This window comes from Crocuta crocuta, unplaced genomic scaffold (assembly GCF_008692635.1).
Source record: "Crocuta crocuta isolate KB4526 unplaced genomic scaffold, BGI_CrCroc_1.0 scaffold396, whole genome shotgun sequence".
In the NCBI taxonomy this organism is placed as follows: Eukaryota; Metazoa; Chordata; class Mammalia; order Carnivora; family Hyaenidae; genus Crocuta; species Crocuta crocuta.
In genome coordinates this window covers 3,440,524-3,461,809 of record NW_027533259.1, presented here as the reverse complement: position 1 = coordinate 3,461,809, position 21,286 = coordinate 3,440,524, and the positions used below count along the sequence as shown (strand labels likewise).

At 40.7% G+C, this 21,286-nt stretch overlaps 1 protein-coding gene across 7 annotated transcripts in view; it reads left to right on the top strand.

The window, feature by feature from the left end:
• Nucleotides 1-21,286, top strand: part of GSAP (gamma-secretase activating protein) — a 57,316-nt gene that overhangs the window by 23,673 nt on the left and 12,357 nt on the right. For 6 of the 7 annotated variants that reach the window (XM_077746998.1, XM_077746997.1, XM_077746994.1 and 3 more), the window contains 6 exons: nucleotides 2,728-2,781; nucleotides 13,365-13,493; nucleotides 14,363-14,421; nucleotides 15,083-15,114; nucleotides 17,414-17,475; nucleotides 21,142-21,237. In XM_077746998.1, the coding sequence (XP_077603124.1) occupies nucleotides 2,728-2,781; nucleotides 13,365-13,493; nucleotides 14,363-14,421; nucleotides 15,083-15,114; nucleotides 17,414-17,475; nucleotides 21,142-21,237 (432 nt within the window). The remainder of the gene's footprint in view (nucleotides 1-2,727; nucleotides 2,782-13,364; nucleotides 13,494-14,362; nucleotides 14,422-15,082; nucleotides 15,115-17,413; nucleotides 17,476-21,141; nucleotides 21,238-21,286) is intronic. The other variant, XM_077746993.1, reaches the window with a different exon arrangement.

The following is a 21,286-nucleotide window of genomic DNA, read 5'->3' as shown; positions in this document are numbered from 1 at the left end:
TCAGGTTCTGTCTCCCTCTTTCTCTGCCCCTCCCCCACTCACTCTCTTTCTCCCGCTCTCTCTCTCTCTCTCCTCTCTTTCTAAAATAAACAAACTTTTTTTTTTAAATAAAGCAAAAACATATACAGGCTGCCCCTGAAAAAGGTTTCTTCTTTCATATTTAGATGTTAGAACTATATGCTTAGTCTCAAGGCAGAGGTTTGTATCAAAAAGACATTCAGAAAAATAAATTTACTTTAGGTAACACAGACATAGGAAAATAAGTACTGGCATAAGTTGTAACGTTTGCCCATTTTGTATTTAGTCTGACTAAATATAGTCAGGTGTGTTTGATTCATTTCTAAATTTTCTGTATGCATGGTGGTAGTGTTTTCCTAAAGGCCCTTCCATCTTTTACTGTTAAGGGTTATTAAATTTTCTCCCTTCACTGTAGAATCACAAGGAAAAGATGCTTCTTCCTTCATGAGGCCCTCACTGTTTTTCTTTGAGAACCCTTGTGAATAGACATGCAGGCTCTATGTGATGTGGCAGGAAGTTTGCAGGTTAAACCACAGGGGGTCCGGAAATACACGTCTCCGCCTCCTTTCCTCACCACCCAACCCTGTGTTGAACTCTTGTGTTCAGTGTCTGACAGGTGGGGACTGGGAACCCCTCATTCCCAGAGTTGTGTTTAAGGAGGGAACACATGTTTATTGCATGACTCATGAGAGAATCATCTTGACAGGCAGTTCTTAACTTTTGCATTTCTCATGACTTTGTGAGGCAGAGGAGCTCTGTAGACATACAGAGCGATGGCAGCAAGCCCTGTGAGCAGTACAGTATAAGAAACTTCCACTTGTAACCACCATCTACTGAGCTTATTTTAGGGTTTTCATGTTGCCCTACACTTCCAGTGGTTGGAGTAGGTCACCTTAAAGGTCTCTTCTAATCCTGAAGTTCTTTTTTTTTTCTTTTTTTTTTTTTATGTTTTATTTATTTCTAGGAGAGAGAGAGACAGCATGAGCAGGGGAGGGTCAGAGAGAGAGGGAGTCACAGACTCTGAAACAGGCTCCAGGCTCTGAGCTGGCTGTCAGCACAGAGCCCGACGCGGGGCTCGAACCCACGAACTGCGAGATCATGACCTAAGCGAAAGTCGGACACTTAACCGACTAAGCCACCCAGGCGCCCCTAATCCTGAAGTTCTGAGTCCATGCATATCTTTAACACTGATGTAAATCATTTGCTTTTGCTTTTTCTAATCTGCAAATGCTCTTAATCATACATCTTAATAAACACTTGCCACAGTAGGAAATATGAATGTCATGCTTCTGTATGGAGACAGATTATTTCTGTAAATAACTGAATTGGATTTAAGATACCAAGAACGTATGATGCTCTTACACATAGATAATCCTGAATTATGCTTTGTAAACAATTAGCCTGGTTCTACCTATTTTAAGATGCCATTTGTAATCTAAAGCTGTAGTGAAATTGTAATGCTTTTTTGAAGTGTCTCTTCTTACTGAGTAGTGATGAGTGAAACACAAAATATATTCTTACCACAGGCTTTCAGTGGTTATAGTGGACAACTCAGTTGCTTCAATATCCTTGAAATTTATTTCTCCATTGCTATGATGCCCCTTTCCACAGGAATAGTGTAGATCAGTAAAAATCCAGGACATTTAAGTTCTAAATAAATACCATGTTTTATTTCTACATAACACCTTCCAAATTAATTTCTTATATATCATCTACTTTATTTTAGAAAAAAAGGATGAATTCACTAGTTAAGAAGCTAATCTAAATAATTACTATAGAAATACACTTCCAAAATAAGTGAATGAAGGGCAATTTTGGAAGTTTTTATTTTTATTGAAATTTTTGTTTTAATTTTTTAATGTTTATTTTTGAGAGAGAGATTGAGAGACACAGACCATGAGCTGGGAAGGGGCAGAGGGGGGCAGGGGACAGAGAATCCCAGGCAAGCTTCAGGCTGTCAACATAGAGCCCAACACGGAGCTCAAACTCACCGCAAGATCATGACCTAAGCTGAAGTCAGACACTTAACCAACTGAGCCACCCAGGTGCCCTGAAACTTTTGTTTTAATGCTCACTAGTTAGCAGAATGTTATAATTTGGTCTTCCTGATGTGAATTGTGTATCTTTCATATTTGGCATGGGGATACTGCTGCATAAACTCTTTATGGGGACCTTTCATTTCTGAAATTATGGTGGAGGATGAGATGAAGAAAAATCTTCTACTAAAGCCAAAAAAAGAACCCCATTAATCTTGGTTCCTCCTAGTGAGGCAGGAGCCTACTATAATATAATGCATTTAAGCAAAAGAGAAGAAGAGGAACAAAAGAGCAATAAAAAAAAAAAAAAGAAGAAACATTTCCCCCTGAGTATTACACTTGATGGTACAAATATAATTTGCCTCATTGGTTCTTAAGTGGAAATGTATAAGTATTAAACTATTTGCTTTGTATTCCTAATAGTCTTCTCCTTTCCTTCAGGGATGCTGTCATCTATTGTAATCGTAACTTTAAAGAACATTTCCCTTCCCGAGGCAAGAGATGGGCTGTGTTCACTGTTATTTATAAACCCCAAGGTTTATTTAAAGTAGAGGTTAGCAAACTGGGAGCTGCCCTCAGCTTCTGTCTGTGCAGAAAACACTTCCTGAAGGTTCAAGCTTGTGGTGGTTGATAGGTTTAGCAGTTGTGTGTATGTTTTTTCCCCCTGCCATAGGAAATTCCTGGAATAACCCTTGCGACAGAAGAGATCGCGTTGCCTTTTATGAAGGTAAGTCCTTACAGGCAGAGGCGAGAGCACAGCTGTGCATGGCTTCCTTGCTGGTCTCCACGCCCAATGGGAGTCCCATCCCTGCCGCCCCAAGTGTTATGGTGGTTCCCAAAGGGCTTGTAAACTGTTGGGAGAGGATGTGGGTCAAAGGGGTAGGGTTCATTCTCTAGAAAGCCCTTTCTCAGGGATTGAGTAGTCACGGAAGGTGATATTATGGCAATTCTTAAGAATACTCTTTGGAGAGGGCAGTTTTCTGAAGACAGAGAATTATGGGGCTCAACGGAGACTATACAGAACTCGTCCTTTCCACCGCACCTCAAAGCAGTTCACACGGGAGGAAGACCCTGGTAGCTGTTTCTTTACTTCATTTGTGCTCCCACCCCCTCATCATATGCATCATTTGCACACACACACACACACACACACACACACACACACACACACACACTTAAACCCATCAAGTAAGCTGGGCTAGGATTATCTAATTTCCTTCTGGTTCTAAGAACTGCTTTTCTGTTTCTCAAAAGTGATCTGTAGTGTCTCTGTGTATGGTCTCTGTGAAGCTCTGCACACCCCTTCCTGCCACGAAGCGGTAGTTATTAGTGTCTTTTTGCAAGTTGGTGGTTTTAGAAGAGTTTCTGAGTACAATAGGGAGTGGGGTGGGGTGAGTAGAAAAGAATGTGTGTGTAGTTTAAAAACTAGACAGTGTTTTAGCAGTTTTCTTGAAGCTCTTTTGTTGTTTTTGGCATTGCCTCCTGTTAATTATAGTTTGGTGTGTAGTGGGAAATCTCAAGTTTTGTCAGCAGGCAGCTCACTGTGCTGCCTCCCTTTTATTTACATTAGATTCTTTTGGATCCACGAAGGGCAGGCCAGGCCTGGGCAGCTGGGGGGAAGGCCATGAGGTTCGAGGTCATGGTGATGCCCCGCGAGTGAGAGAGGGCTAATGTGGCAGGTTTAGTGGTTCTGGGTTTTGGTTCTAAGAAGGATCCTTCAAGGAGACCAAGAAGTGATGGTTCTCGGCCTCAGCCGGAGACCACTGTGAAGATATACAAAGGGAGGACGATGGAGGGAAAAGAAAGGTTTGATTAATAGCTTAAGAGGTTCTTAAGAGCCTCTATCCTTTCATTTTACCGTTTCTGCTTTTATCATTAGCCCTACCAAACCCATAATGTGGTTACTGGACACACAATAAACCAGTGAGGAAAATTTTAAAGAGAAAGCAGCATCACCCACAACTCTACAGGTCCCAAGATATCAACTGTCAGTTCCCCCTCCATTTCCTCCTGGTCTTCGTCCTAGGTACGCATGCCTTGCCTACTAGTAACGGCCATCTAGAGATATTGAATAATGACGTCAGATTCTACCAAACAGTTCTTGTGCTGCCACACAGCTTCATGATTGTGATCTGCAGTAGTTCCACAGGATTCTGCTGGTTGTTGTGTTCTCATTTATCATTTTTGTGTTTTGAAATATTTCAAAAGTAAGACAAAGTAAATACTTTATCTTCAGCCCCCATTAAAAAATTGCTATTAAAAATAATGTCTCAGTGAATATCTTTATATAGACAGTTTTTCCTTTGATTTATTCCCCCAAGGCTAAATGTCCAGGAGTATTACTGGATAAAAGACTATGACAGTTTTGATAGCTTTTGATTCTTATTGCCAAATTGGTATTAAAACAGTTGTGGGTGCACCTGGGTGGCTCAGTCAGTTGAGCATCTGACTTTTGATTTTGGCTCAGGTCATGATCTCACAGTCTGTGGGTTCAAGCCCTGCATCGGGCTCCATGCTTATAGCACAGAGCCTGCTTGGGATACTCTCTCTTTCTCTCTCTCTCTCAAAATAAATATACTTTAAAAAAAAAGTTGTCATTAACTTATAAGGAACCAATGAGTTTATCAATTTTACTATAACCTTGTCACCATTGTATATTTTTATTTAAAAAATTAAGTGTAAAAGAGTGATGTGAAGGTTCACTTTTGATTTTGTACCCATTGGCTTGATGCTAAGAATATGATTTGCTTTGCTTAGGAACAAAGTGGCTTTTTTTGCACTTTTTTCTTTTTTCTATTTTTGTTTTATGTAAAATGATACATTTTTATATTGTTCATATTTTCTCTCCCTTGATACTCACTCTGCCTTCTCACTAACTTCTCCTCCCTAATGATCTCTAACATTTGGCCCTGCAGACAGTCATCTCCCAAACCTGCTGAGGGGCTCTCCTGCAGCTCCACATGTATCGACACGCTGGTAGGAAGGGTTACATACAATAGCACAGGTTCCAACTGTCGATCTCTTCACGACCTCGTCCTCGCAGACAAGATCTGTCTGGGAAGTCGAAGGTACACTGCCAGGATGGGCCTTGGGCTCAGGAGGAGATGGTACTGGATTTGGCTCCACCAGCTCCCCAGCCTCCTCCCCAGTCACTCAGCATGGGAGACCCTCATCGGAACCTCCCAGCTCGCAGGACACCTGGCTCTGATCTTTCTCATTTGTTGCCCCATTTCTGCTTGCACAATACCCCTCACTATAAGCCGCTGCCTTTGACCTACTTCTTCTACTCCAAGTCCCAGCTTAATTATATTGCAATAGACCTGCTTGCACATCTCACCCACCCCCCTCTATCTCTGGCCCCAGTTATATGACTGTTCTTGCCACCCTTCTTCAGCTACAGGACTTGGCTCTGAGTATCTATGACCTGAATTGCAAGTTACCTTTCGAATGCGTGCTTGCTGCCAGACTTTCCAAGAGGCCCAAGGGACCCCTATTTACTCTGACCACACTCGCTGCTTCCATTCTCCTTGGTAGATGACTGCCATGATAAGGAGTCTGGAGAGGGAAAAGCAAAGTGAAACTAGATAAGCACTTTCTTCCTGCTTTCTCTGCAAGTAATTCTCCTGTGGAGTACTTTACAAATGTTTAACATATGAATATGAAATTTAACTGGCATAAGCCAGTTACATTAGAAGTTTATCACCTGAAAGACAAGTGGCTTCCTTGCTTTAGAAAACGGTTTCCAAAAGAGTTTTAAACAATTAAACAAGAAGTATATTGGAACAAGGTCCTTGCCTTAAAAGCAATGTTATCAAGAGTGACCTTCCTATGAATGATTTTACCCCTTCATAAAACATGGTTTTCTCTGGGGAAGTGGCCATTTTTGTGAAAGGTTTAAAATTACCCTTGATTTTATGGTGAGAAGAGAAACTATTAAAGCTGTCTAACCACACGAAGCACCTAAGGATTAAAATATATAAACAATAACTTACTTGAATAGAAAATAAAAGGTGAACAAACATGTCACAAATGGTGAAATGGAATTTTTACCAAAGGTTTTTAAAAATTTTTTTTAAACATTTTATTCATTTTTTGAGAGAGAGAGGGAGCGGGAGGAGGAGGGGAGGAGAGAGATGGAGACAGAATGTGAAGCAGGCTCCGGGCTCTGAGCTGTCAGCACAGAGCCAATGAGGGGCTCTAACCCACGAACCATGAGATCATGACCTGAGTCAAAGTTGGACACCCAACCAACTGAGCCACCCCGGCATCCTCCAAACATCTTAATTTTCATTTTATAAAGTAAGGAAACCTTTTTGTCATTTGTTTAGAGATAAACTATCTGGACAAGTCAGAGACTTAAATCCCCTTCCCACTTAAACCCACTCAGAAGTGAGGGTGTTACTTTACGTGCCTATAGGGGTCTCAGTGCCCCTGAGCAATTGGGAAAATCATTATTGGCACCTGGGCTCTTTTCCATGCAGAGACTTGTTTATTTAATTAGGCTTCTTCAGTTAAAAAGTGTTTTAAGAATACTGTTTTAATTGAGCAGAGCATGGGTATAATTAAGTGCTTGGTGAAATACAAGACTTTTCCCCTTGACCCTCCCAGTACAGACAACCACCATCATTTAAATAAAAGGTTGGTTAGAGATCCGAAGTAGCAACAAAATTACAGTGTAATAGCTTACAATTTTAAAAATGAGGATTGTTGCTTTGATAACAACCTAGCATTATCAGAAATGTCAATTGGTTATGTGAGAAATAGTGACTTTTCCAAAGTTCAGTCTGTATATATGTGATACTATGGTACAACCAGAAAAAATACTTTGGTCTTCGTCCATGATTCCTGGCACAGAGTTCCTACAATCCCATAACTTTGTAAGCGGTAAGAGCTATAGGGACATCTTGTATTATATTTAGTGTTTGTTCCCAGTTCCTGAAATCACCTCAGGGCACAAAGGTGAAAAGAATGTCTTTTGTAATTCATCTCAAGCTCCTTTCAGCTACACCTGAGTTATGTTAATAAGATAATTTTTGGAAAGCACCTAAGACTGGGGGCTGGTTGTCTAAAGAGCCAAACACGTGATTAGAAAGTTGGAAATTTCAGCTAGTTCACTCCTCTCACCTCCAGAGGTAAGAGAGAATGGCTGGAGATTGAGTTCAGTCCCCAATGACCAATGATTTAATCAGTCCTGCTTACATAATAGAGCCTCCATGAAGAACCTTTACTGAAGGAGTTTGAGGAGCTTCTGAGATGGATGAATAGGTGAGGGTGTGGGAGGGTGGTGTGCCTGAAGAGTGCATGGAAACTCTGAGCCTTTTCTCCCATGCCTTGTCTTATGCATCTCTTCCATCTGGTGGTTCCTTGGTTGTTGTTGTTGTTTAATATTTATTTATTTTTTAAGTTTGTTTATTTTTGAGAAAGAGACAGCATGACTAGGGGAGGGGCAGAGAGAGGGGGAGGCGCAGAATCCGAAGCAGGCTCCAGACTCCTAGCTATCAGCACAGAGCTGCATGTGGGGCTCAAACCCACTAACAGTGAGATCATGACCCGAGCCAAAGTCAGTTGCTTAACCAACTGAGCCACCCAGGTGCCCATAATGTTTATTTTAATTTGTGGGGGAGAGAGGAAACAGGGACACAGGCACTGTGCGCGAATGAGCTGGGGAGGGGCAGCGCGAGAGGGAGAGAGAGAATCCCAGGCAGGCTCCACACTTTGTGGGGAGCCCAACAAGGGGCTGGATCTTACAACCGTGAGATTATGACTAGGGCTGAAATCAAGAGTTGGACTCTTGACTGAGCCACCCAAATGGCCCTGGTGGTTCCTTAGTTGTATTCTTTTACAATAAATCAATATATAATAAGTAAACTGTTGTTTGTTGTTGTTGTTTTAGTTCTGTGAGCTACTCCAGTGAATTATCAGGCCCCAAGGGGGTGTTGGGAACCTCCAATTTATAGGCAGCCTGTGGGATTTGATGCTGTCTTCAAATAGTGTCAGAATTGAGTTAAATTAAAGAACACCCACATTGTGGTGGAGAATTGATGGATGGGGGCAAGGGTGGAACTCACATTTGGTGATGGTGAGCAGAAGTGAAGTCTTCTGTGAATAGACTGTTGTAGAAGAGAAAAGTTTTTGATATACAACATATTTTCTGGGACAGTGAGTTATGACAAGTTCAGTGAATATTGTCAATCATAATTTTATGATGCTACAAAGAAATACTACCTATTGGAAACGGAGTACCAGGCTGGTATATTCATTCCTGTTATGTCTACAGAGATGCAGGTGCCTTCAGTTTGTATCTTAGATGATGAAATTGAGAAATAGACCCAGACACTAGGCTGTGCTGCTGTTATTCATAGGTTTGGTTGGAGATGTTCTGTTTAATGCTAAAGGTTGAAAGGAGGGAAGTAGCATTGGCTTTCTCAGGGTGTATGCTCATTGTGAGACAGAATAGTTCAGAGCCATATTTAGTGGTTACATTAAAATGCAGCCCATAAAAATGGCCAAGAGGGCCACCCAGCTGGGCAAAGAAGAAAGATAGCTTTTTTCTAGATGTTGAGAAAAAAGAGGAAGTTAATTTAGAAATAGGAGAACTGACACTTACAACATGCAGTCCCCTTTCCCAGAAAGGCTCAGGAGATCCAGTCACTGGTCCTCTCTATGATTCAGATGGTCTGTTTAGAGCATTTTGGCCTCGTGTGGTGCCTTGCTAGGTTTATGGACATATAGGTATTTCTATGTTCTGTCTGTGCTAAAGGTAATGGATCACTGTGTTTCTCTGGGCTGCAAATAGAAGTTGATGCTGAGACGGTATCCACTGAACAAATTGGATTGATGCTATAGTTCTGCTAGGTTGAGCCCTGGCATGAAGACTAAAGGTCTTCTCTGAGTTGGCCTCTTCTCCTCTAAGAAGATGAAGATGATGGTTAATCAGCAGATGTAGAACCTAAGCCAGAGGGCCTTTTAGAAATAAAAGGCAGATTTTTTTTTTTCCTGGCAGTACTTGGCAGATGACCTAGTACCACAGGAATTTTTTTTCCTCCTAAAATCAACTGGTAATCCAAATCATAAATGGGAACAGTCCCTTAATGTAATCCTTTGGTCCTTTTGTTCAATTAATAGTTTTGATGGGCTTCCTTTAGTAATTATTTCATGCCTTCCTAAGAGATAAAAGATTATTTTTCAAGAACAGACCTGGGATAATATCCCTTTTTTCAAAATCAAACTTTAAAACTCTTCCTTGTGCAGGAAAATACTTCTGGGGCTTCTCTGAGGATCTGCTGGTTTCATCTCCCCCAGAAGTAGCTAAATTCATGAGTATTTTTTATAAAGTATTTTTGTGTATTTTACAGCTTTTGAACTCTTCTGAAGTAGCCTGCAAAGTGCTTCTTGGGCTGTTGTGGCCTTTACTTTGTGATGATGCTGTTGTCCCTGATGAACACAGTGTTGAGTTCACAACTAGTTCCTTAAGTGCTCATCGAGTGACCCAGGAGTAGTGTTCTGTGCTCCCAGGTTGACTGTTAGGATGTGACTGTGCAGCTTTCACTAACTCTTACCCCCATTCTGTGTTAAAGCATATAAAATTTTATCTTGGAGCTGCTTGAGTTCTCTGGGTTAATGAGTATGCTGGTGTTACGTTGACATTCGTGATCTACCCTAGATTGACTGACCTTCTCTTTGACCCTATCTCCTAGTATTTAACAACACAATCATGAATCTTCAGACAGCTGGTTTTTCATCAGCCTGCAAACCAGAGGTGCAGATGAAGCAAATATGTGAGGCTGGGTGAGAGACTGAGATTACTTGGGCATGCTCAAGCAGGGTTCTCTGCTCTGGCTGAGCACTAGGGTTGCCTGGGGAACTTCTAAAACTCAGGAAGCTCAGGTCACACCCCACACTAGTTAAATGTCTAGGGAATGAGAGCCAGGGGTTTTCTGAGGTTGGGAGTCACATGCTAGAGGCAGCTATAGAGAACCAAGTTCTATTGTTTGCTTTCTCTGTTTTCTCTAATGCTCTGTCTCTGATCTAAACTCAGGATCATTCTAGTCTCTCATTCTTTGCTAACTCCCTACATACCCCATCAGGAACATTCCCCCCTTGTCTTTTACATACTCAAATCTATTTTCAAACTCTGGGTCTTATCTATTACTCAGGCTTCAAAATAGACCATCCAATTTACGGCGATCGCTGAGAATTTTCATAACTTAAAAAATTACATCACTTACTTTGCAGATAGCATATAGTGACATATGCCACTAATTGTTTTCACAGATGTTATAGCATACAGCCCAGTGACCTTGAAAGACCCACAGGTTTAAGTAAAATATTTCTGGAACTTTTGATTAACAGTTGTTTCTTATTTGAAGTGGTTTTTGTTTGTTTATTTTTAAAACTTAGATCCTTTTCCTCCTAACCCAGTGGTTTTGAACTATTTTAGGTTACGGATTCCTTTGAACATCTGGTGCAGGTGGTAGACCTTGTCCCCAGAAAATTGCTCCTACAAGTCACTCCATTTTACATACAATCAGTGGGTTCATAGCCCCCTCGGAAGCCTATCTATGAACTTGTTTTATCTGTTTATTCTCAGCTGAGAAAAGGGATTAAAAAAAATTTTTTTAATGTTTGTTTATTTTTGAGAGACAGAGTGCAAGCAGGGGAGGGGCTTAGAGAGAGGGAGACCTCAAATCTGAAGCAGGCTCCAAGCTCTGAGCTGTCAGCACAGAGCCCGTTGCAGGGCTCAAACTCATAAACTGTGAGATCATGACATAGGCCAAAGTCAGGTGCTTAACTAACAGAGCCACCCAGGCACCCCATGAAAAGGGATTTTTTAATGGGAAGGAAGGAGAAGGAAGGTAGCTTGGAGGATAACTTTTCCTAGGAGATACAGTGTGTGAGTGGGGTTTTCGGACAGGACAGTGGTGTTTGGCTTGAGGGGACAAGGCCCCATGACGGATAGAAAAAAGGGCATCCGTGTTCCTCACAAGATCAGAGGGGTGGGACTGTGGTGGCAAAGCAGGCAGAGCTAGTATCTTAACTGACCACTAGGTGTCACCACAACACCAATTTGATTTTGGGCTTTGGCCCTAGAGTGCCTGAACCCCGGGGTAGAATAGCAAGCAAGCTGTACCGACTTCCTGTCATGGACTTAATACTGCCAAATGTTGGCAGGATTTGCGTTCATTATGATTGTTTTCAATAGAAGGAAGACCAACGGGTGGATAAAGGTACATTAATTATAAATAAATTGAAAGTGGAAGAAAAGGTGAGTGAGGTAGGTCAAGTTGGTGGTGTGACCTGACCGGTGTTCCAGTTTCCCCTAGAAATGACCTTTTACTGAATGTAGTTTTTCTTGTCTCTGTGAGAAGGGATGTTGGCCAGACGGGCCGTCCAGGCTTCTAAAACAGCAAGTTAATATTATTATATAATTTACTGATACTCCAAAATTCATTTTGAACCAATAGTGACTGTCCTTCCAATAAGAAATTGGATAATGTGCTATTATTTAATGTAAGGGCATTTTTCTTGGTTGAGGCATATTTTATTTAACTTCTCATTTTTTTTTCTCACAATGCAGCCAAGTCTGTCACCACACTAGTCATTAGCTCACTTTATTTTATGGCTACACATTGCCCCTTTGGCCCTAGTCATTTCTCTTATAAGCATGTATATTTTGGCGAGAAACTGTATCATAAATCTATCTTCATTAATTTAAGAAAACAGTTTATGTCAGTATATACTTTGACATCAGCCATAGAAACATTTTTCCAGATATGTCTCCTGAGGCAAGGGAAACAAAAGCAAAAATAAACCATTGGGACTGTATCAAACTAAAAAGGTTTTGCACAGCAAAAGAAACCATCAACAAAACAAAACAAGGCAATCTATTGAATATGTCCAATAAGAGGTTAATATCCAAAATATATAAAGACATATATATGTCTTTTGACATATATTGAGTTGATACAACTCAACACCAAAAAAACATATATTGAGTTGATACAACTCAACACCAAAAAAACCAAATAATCCAATTAAAAAATGGACAGAGGATCTGAATAGACATTTCTCCAAAGAAGACATCCAAATGACCAACAGACACATAGGAAGATGCTCAACAATCACTCATCATCAGGAAAATGCATATCAAAACCACAATGTGATATCACCTCACACCTGTCAGAGTGGCTAGAATAAAAAATACAAGAAATAACAAGTGTTGGCAATGGAGAAAAATGAACCTACATGTTCTCTTGGTGAGAATGCAAATTGATGCAACCACTGTAGAAAGACAGTATGGAGGTTCCTCAAAAAATTAAAAATAGAATTACCATATGATCCAATAATTCTGCTACAGGGTATTTACTCAAAGGAAGTGAAATACTAATTTGAAAAGATATATGTACTCCTATGTTTATTGCAGCATTATTTACAATAGCCAATATATGGAAACAACCCAAGTGTCCATCCATAGATGAGTGGATAAAGAAGTGGTATATGTATACAACGGAATATTACCCAGTTCTAAGAAAAAGAATGAAATCCTGCCATTTGCAATAGCATGGATAGACCTAGTGGGTATAATGCTAAGTGAAATAAGTCAGACAAAGGCAAATATCATATGATTTCACTTCCATGTGAAATTTAAGAAACAAAACAAATAAACAAATTAAAAATAGACAAAAAAAACCCCAGACTCAAGTACAGAGAACAAACTAGTGGTTGCTAGAGGGGATCTAGGGTGGGGTGTAGATGGGTGAATTAGATAAAGGGGATTAAGAGGTAGAAGCTTCCAGTTATGAAATAAGTCACGAAGATGAACAGTACAGCGTAGGGAATCTAGTAAATAAGAGTGTAATAATGTTGTTTGATAACAGATGGTGACTACACTCACCATGGTGAGCACTGAGTCATGTACGGAATTCTTGAACCATGTGTCACACTCCTGAAACTAATATATAGCACTGTATGTTAATTATACCTAAATTTAAATTTTAAAACTTTATAAAAACAATTTGTGTCAGTATATCCTTCACCATTAAAAAATGTGTTACTATTACCTGAGCCCATATCAAGAGTCATATGCTTAATCAACTGAGCCACCCAGGCACCCCAGATCTCTCTATTTCAGAATTCCTGTCGGGAGGAGAGTGCCCTCTTCCGTGGGAAGAATTCACTTAGAAATGCTACCCTATGAAAGTTGAGAAAGTAAAACAAGCCCAGCTCTGCAGCAAGGTTCCAGTAGTCCTTGCCAGGTAGTTTGGGCCACAGGCCTGCTGCTCAGCTCACCCATGTTTTTGTTTCCCACAGGTGCATAGTTTTAAGGGCTACTGGGAAAAACTGAACTCCAACCTGGAATATGTTAAGTACTCCAAGCCACACTTGCACTATAACAACAGCATGGTCAGGAAAGAATGGCACAACTTGATCTCAGAAGAGGTTTGTGTGGACTCATGAAAATAAACCAAGAAGCAAAAGCATAATGCATTTGATGAGGTGATGCCTTTAAGTCCTGAGGCTGGCTTAAATTTGCTGGTCTCTCCCCAGTTGCTAGGCCCTTTTGCATTGTTGCCAGAAGACCAAAGTGCACAGAGCAAAGTGCTTCTCTGCTCTGTATTCTCTTGAGGGGGAAAATCAAGTGCACAGAGGTTAAGGGACACACACAGCATGTTCATAGTACAAGTAAGCTTAACATCCAGGTCTTAACACGGGCTCTTGCAGTACTTGTATAGTTAAAATTTGATTTAAAAAAACCTAGGTGTTCCCAAATTAGTGGTTGCTAGGGATTAGGTCTAGGTGCAAGAAGAGTGTCTGGGACTGACTACAAAGTGGGCAGCACAGGGAGATCTTTGGGAAGATGGAACAGTTCCGTAACTTGATTGTGGTGGTACATTGTGGTACACGAACCCGCATATCTGATGAAACAACACAGAACTATACCCTCATCCTACCAACATCCATTTCCTGATTTTGATATTGTACTATAGTTGTTCAAAGAAGATAGAGACACTGGGGGAGACTGGGTGAAGAGTGAATGAGAGCCCTCTTTAGCATTATGTATAATTGTGGTGTTATTGTATATAACACAATAATATATAGTTGACTTGCACCTTCCCATAAACCTATAAGAATTTCAGACTAAAATGTTTTTTAAACTAATTTTTAAGAACCTAGGTATTTTGGTTACTTGGAAAGTATATTTCTTTTTTTTCTGAAGCTCTTGACTGTATTACATTATGTCCATAGTGTGAAAAATGTCACCCACAAAACCTCTACCTTCCACACCTCTGACATGTTCTCCCTTCTAGAAAACAGGAAGAAGAAGGTCCATGGTGTATGTGAGGAATATTCTTGATAATGCAACAAAGTAAGTAAAATTAGAGATTAGTGTACCTATTAAATGGCTGTCTTTTGCAATTACTTTTTTGGATGTTTTCATGGAAGTAGCTTACTTTTGTTGAGTATCCTCAGCAAAATGAGGCTATCAACTTAATGCAGCCACCAGGGCCCTATTCTTGAGTTCAGTGATGGAGTACTAAACAGTTAGTAAGGGAAAAATGTATGTGTTAAATCTTACAGACTTGTATCGAGAAGATGGATGAATTATAAGTGATAAACCTCTTACTAACTGAGCACTTTAGGGTGGGTACAGACAGTAGGTTTGTTTTAAGAAGTGTCAGTGCACTGATGGAACTGGCTCTTATTTTGAAAGCACATTTTCAGTGAGTCATCTCGGAGTGCTACAAGTATAGGCCCCATTCCAGCCCTGTTCTATTTTCTGTTCCCATTATTTCCAATAACCGAGAGCTAACGATTGTTCTAAATTATTGTCATTGTTTGCACTAAAGGGTTTTGAGATCTTATAATTGCCTAATGTGGGTTTTGCCAAGTTGATTAAAGTGTTTGAGGTTTTCAGCCGCCTGAGAACAGTTTCGGCAGTGGTTTTATGGAGGATATCTTTGTATGGTATTGTGGCTTTTTGTTTTTTTATCTTTATATGTGAATAACATTGGCTAATTTCTTTGTAGGGTGATTTCTAACCTAGAAGCAAGGAATTTTGGTAAGAAAAGACCTATAATATAATAAAGCCTTCTGGATGTCAGTCAGTATTTGGTTTGTAACACTGTCTTTCCTACCACTGTGAGTTGGCGAGAAAATCACACCCAATAGGGTAATGAAGGCAGTGCCCTGAATATCTTCCTGTTAGAGTGACCACCCAGCTCCTTCCATGTTTGTGTTGGCACCAGGACCTTCAGGGACAGCTGCTGGATGTATTTTTGCTGGATGAGTCCCTCCGTGTTGGCCTATGGTTTTCATTATTTGTCTTCATGGACTTGATCTGATTACCATGCCCTGTGGCTATACCCACAGGATGCACTTGGGCAGTTCCCCTGGCCTAGAGCCGCTTTCTTCACAGCAGGCTGATCATACGAGAGTCTGTGATTTGGGTTAACACTTGGCATTCACTAGGCTAGGTCATAGTGGTATAAAGATGAGGAGTCTCTGGGTGAGCTGTGTGGTTATGGGGGAAGAGCATGGGCTTGGACCCAGACAGAACTTGGCTTGACTTCCAGTTCATCCACAGTGCTCTCAGTGTGCTCCTGGGCAAGCCGTTTATTCATTTTGTGCATTATCCTTTTCAGGGTAAGGTGAGGAGAAAAGGAGGGTAAATGGGGTGATGTGTGTAGAGCCTCGTACAGCGCTTGGTGCAACCTAAGGTGGCTGCTTTGTCATGAATGTGTGAGGAAGAGATGCTAACACAGTTTGTATACTAGGTGACAGGTGTTATAGAACCATAGTGGGGGAGGGAGTTGGTCAGGAGTGGGGACGGTTGGGGAAGAGAGCCACGTTAGAAAAGCCTTCCTAGAGGGAGCAACGTCTGAGGTAAGTCTTGATAATCAAGGGTGTTTCTCCAGGTGAAACTGGGGGAAGAGAATGCTAAGTGTATCCAGGTATAAGTTTTCAGGGTTTTGCCCCTGGAGCTCTTTCATGCCTCACAAAGACCAGCCTCCATTTAAAAAGCTGTTATTTTTATATCCCACTGTGGTTTTATAGGCCTGGATGTTTAGGTACATATTGGGTGACCTAACGGAAATTATTGTAGATAGTGTGTTGTGGTACATCCTGCAGCTGTGTGCACAGCCCATGTGAACCGTGACAGTGAACTTGTCATCCAGCCCAGGCCTTCAGAGCCTGTGCTCACTGAACAGCCCCGAGGGAAGCATCCTCCGCCTGTGTTACCAGGCCATCCCTGCCTGAAGCCAGGGGTTCTACCACTAGCCGCAGCCCTGCGTAGCAGCCAGGGTGTGGATGTGTGTGATTCATACTCATCCTCCGTGTACCGCTAGGCATATTGCAACGTGGGAAGTGTTGCTGGTTGTCCAGGATTTTGTTGTATCCGTCATTCCTGTCCCTGTACTCCTGGCCTGTTTGCATCCTGTGACCAGCATCCTCTCTGAGGGTACATTACAAACTTGTCCCTTCCTCTCACGTGCTTAGTTCGTACTAGGTTTCTAGGAAGAATGTCATCACTAAAAGAAACAGAACAATCTGTGTGAAATTCAGGACTGCTGGCGTCAGGTTTTGAATGGCTTCATCTAAGTCAGGAAGGTCGTGTAGGATCTGGTAGAATTTATCCAAAGGGGTCGAGAGGTGTCTGTGCCGTCCCACATAGGGTCATCAGTGCGCTGACCAGGGCAGTTCTGCTCTCTTGATGGGTGCCGTGGCTCAGGTGCCGCAGGAGAGGAGGAGTGGGGGACCACGGTGCCGTTAGAGGAGTGCGAGGGCACAGCTTCCAATGAGACTATGCTTGCCTGCCCCTTCCCTGTCCCTTTTCCTTCTTGGTCTGGTTACCTTGTTAGTTGGATAACTTGTGTCAGTTGATATTATTTGATGCAGTAATTGACAGGTTCCCTCATTCTTGTGACTCCCAAAGTCACTAAACTACAAAGGGTCACAACGAAGGAGTCATGTGATCCTTCCACCAAGTCCCTGTCCCTGAGTTATGCCCTCCTTGGCATTAAGAGAGGGCCCAAGCCTCCCTGACTCTAGTAAAGCAGAGGTTCGTAGTGGCTGTTCATGTAGAAGAGGAATCAAAGCCAGAGCCTGTTGGTGTTGGGAAATGTGGTCCCCATTTTCTTTCTTTCCTAGTCTCTACTTCTGTTAGAATAGAGCTGCGTATCACCTGAGTGATAAGTTCAGCTTGCAGGAATAGTCACACATCGAATGAAAATTTTCATCCTATCTGCAAGTGTTCTATTTTCCCAATAAGTCAGAGAAGGGAAACCCAGGCTGATTTCCCTTCTTTTAGCCCATTTCCTGAAAACACCCTGCTTGACTACTGCTCTGTTTAATTTCAGAGCCAAGATTAACACCTCTCTTCCAGGAGGAGGACCACAACCAGAGGCTACTTATCGGTCTGGTAAGTGGTCTGTGGGCTGTTTGGGTGCTGGGGGATGATAGGCTTCAAGGAAAGGGGAAAGGGCTAGATTGTACTTCTCATGCTAACCTTATGTTTCATTCATTCATTCATTCCTTTAACATATAGCTGTTATCAGCCCTCTAGGCCCTGTGTGGTCAGTGGTAAGCAACACAGATAAGATTTCTGCACTTTTAAAGGTTTTTTAAGGTTTATTTATTTACTTTGAGAGAGAGAGAGAAAGGAAGTGGTGGGGTGTGTGCAAAGAGAGAATCCCAAGCAGGATCCACACTGTTAGCACAGACCCCAATGCAGGGCTCTATCCCACGAACCAGGAGATCGTGACCTGAGTGGAAATCTAGAGTCAGACGCTTAACTGACTGAGCCACTCAGGTGTCCCTGCACTTTTAGAATTTATATTCTAGTGGGGGAGACATACATAAATCAATCACCCCCAAATATGTAATTAAAGGAAATGTACACCATTGAGTGTTTAAAACAAGGAAAGAACTATATCTCTGTGGCATTTGTATTTGGGGTTTAAAACACAACAGAATAAAGTATTCTTTCTCAAGAAGTCCTACTACTAGGAAGACCAAAGAGAAATAAATTAATTCATGGAAAAGAAGATTGGTAAATAAATCCAAAATATGTTTTAAAAACTGATTAAAGAGACATCTGAAAAGTTTAATAAAATATTTTTAATACTGTACAGGCTTAGGAATGGGAAGTCCATTACCTTAAATTATGGAAAATTTTAAAATATGAGAAAAACATGTAAATATACATTCACACATTTTAAAATTCCAGTTAAATTTACCTTAATAAATAGATATACCAAACTTGAGCCAAAAAGAAGTAGAAGTCCTTGAAAGCACAATAACCATAAATAATTCGAAAAAATTGTCAAAGATTATCTCCAAAAATGTCACCAAATTATTTAATGAGCCAGTTCTTTCGAACTGTTAGGGATCTAGATCATCCCCATGCTATGTAAATTATTTTTGGAGGGAAAATAAAAAACATGGGAAGCTTCTCAGTCACTTTAGAAAGCTAGCATAACCTTAAAACCAAAATCTAACAGTGGCTACTTTTACTTATGAACATAGATACCACAAGCTTAATTCAAATATTTTCCAGTGGTCCATTTGAAAAATACAGCAGGCTTAATATTAGCAAATATATTAATGTAATTCATCATATCACTAGTTCAAAGAGGGGGAAAAGATAATCTCTGTCGGTGCTTAAAATTGACAAAAGTAAAATCCCACTTCTGGAATACATCAATTCATAAGACAAAAAAAGATTTCTAATACTGATAGCGAACATCCTTCTTAATGTAATGTTGGGAGCATTCCTGTTAAAATCAGAGGAAAGTTAAGGATCCTTGCTATTTTCACTAAAATTTTATATTGTTCTGGAAATTCTATACAGTGCAATTAGAAACAAAAGTAAAAGTACATGCTATGATTATCCAGTGCAACAAATGAACAAAATAATCAACTAAGGAAATGGAAAAGAATAAGGAAAAAGTTAATAAGCTGGTGATTCTAAATTTATTTTCTTTTTTATTAGGATTAACCAGTTAGAAAAGTAAATGAAAAACATTATTCCATTTCCAAATCCTTAGCATCTAGGTTTAATAAAATTAAAACTAAAAAGCCAATGAAATTTCTCTGACAGTTGACCAAGTGACTCACTTGACAAAGAGGACGGGAACTAGCATCACCAGAGAGCTAAGTCTGTTGTTGATCTACGATAATTGAAGCAATGTGGTGCTTGTACAAAATAGACCATCAGGAGACTCTAGTTTTAATTTGAATCTTTAGTGTATGATAAATGAAGCATTTAAAAATCACCGTGGAAAGAAAGAATTTTCCATCAATGGCTGGCTGTTTCGAAAAGACAGTTGGAGCCCTTCTGTCCCAAATACCACTACCTTTGTAGCATAAACCAACAAAAATGTCAGATAGGTTAGGGGATCTAACATATAACAGTGTGTGTGTGTGTGTGTGTGTGTGTGTGTGTGTGTGTTTGTGTGTCCCTATCAAATTGTCAAAAATTTAAAAATCACTCTAGCAGAGTTCAGCCTCCGGGAAATGGAGCATTCACATGCAACATGGCTGCAAATTAGTATAACCACAGTGGAAGGCATTTTGGCAGTGTCTCTACAGACCTTAAGTACATGATCCAACAAATTCCATTTCTAGGAATTTAGCCTGAGAAAATAATTGGGGATATGGCAAAAAATATTGTATGAGGATTTTTTTAGTACCATTAACAATTGCATAAGAAGCATCTCATAATGTGTCAGAAGGGAATGGATAATTCTAGTACTCTCCTAAAATTGAATACTGTGCAGCCATCACAACCAGTGTGGTTAAGAATACTTAATGACATAAACTATTATATGAAAAAAAGCAAATTAGAAAACATCAGAATGAGTGCGCACACTGGAGAAAAGGAAAGTAAAAAGTTCAAAATGTTAACATAAATGATAGGATTATGGGTGATTTAAATTTTCATCTTTATGGTTATTATAGAAAAATTGAAAAGCACAAAAAAGCATGCAGTAGCCATAAATCAAAAAAAGTTAAGCCTAGGGGTGCCTGGGTGGCTCAGTTGGTTAAGCATCCAGCTTCACTTAGGTCGTGATCTCAACAGTTCATGAGTTCAAGCCCCGCATCAGGCTCTGTGCTGATAGCTTGGAGCCTGGAGCCTGCATCAGATTTTGTGTCTCCCTCTCTCTCTGTCTCTCCCCTGCTCATGTTCTGTTTATCTCTCAAAAATAGAACATTAAACTTTTTTTTTTTTTTTAAATATTTAAGCCTAATTGATGAACACATGGCCCAGAATGCCACGAGCTAAGTTTTGCTTAGGGTGCTATATATGTAAAACTGATAAAATAGAAGATATGTGCACATATGATGTCAATTGTACGATTCCCATGGTGTTTATTCATGCAAAGATCTCTCTAGCCAGGAGGGCCTCTAGCAGAGTAGGGCATAGGCAAAAGGGAGGGGGGAAAGAAAGGGAGGAGGCAGAAAAGCAAAAGGTGGAGAGGGCTAGGATCCCACACTGATTGGTGAGTTCCAGGAATGATCAGAACAGAGAAGGTATGCAAGCCTGTTTGGAGGCAATAGAATCAATATCATTACTCTTCCATATAGGGGCTTCGTCCAGTGTCTATAACCACAGTAGAGGGAGGTACCTGATACATTTCCTTTTTACTCCTACCTCTGTCCTTCCCCAGACCATGCTTCCCCTCCTCAAACCCCCAGTTGCTCTATGGTTAGAGTAGTTCCTGTTAGTTCTCCAGGGCTGGGAGCAGTAGACTTCAACCATCTGGTATATCCCAAAGCCTTTGACTTCTAAGTTAATGGCTTTGCCCTGTTTCTTTGGAGAATTCTTGTTAAGGCTGGGAATCTGATTCTTGGCTGCTCACTGAGCTCTGGGGGAATCATCAGCAGTTCCTCTTGAAGAGAACGTTGGTGCCCTTGATTTATGTCCATTGAAGTAACACTATGGGTTGTACATTTCTGTTGGTGGGATCTTCAGACTCATTATTTTTCATACTGGTAAAGAGTGTTAATAAATGTATCTAGTTTAAACCAGCAGCAGGTGTGAGTGGGCAGGTTGTGACTTATCTAATCTGTATCCTGTTTTCAGATGGTGTCTGAGCTAAAAGACCATCTTCTGAGACACCTACAGGGTGTAGAAAAGAAGAAAATTGAACAGATGGTTCTGGACTACGTTTCAAAACTGGTTGGTTTTGCTTTTTTCTTCCCTATTCTGCTGCCCCAACCTTGCCACC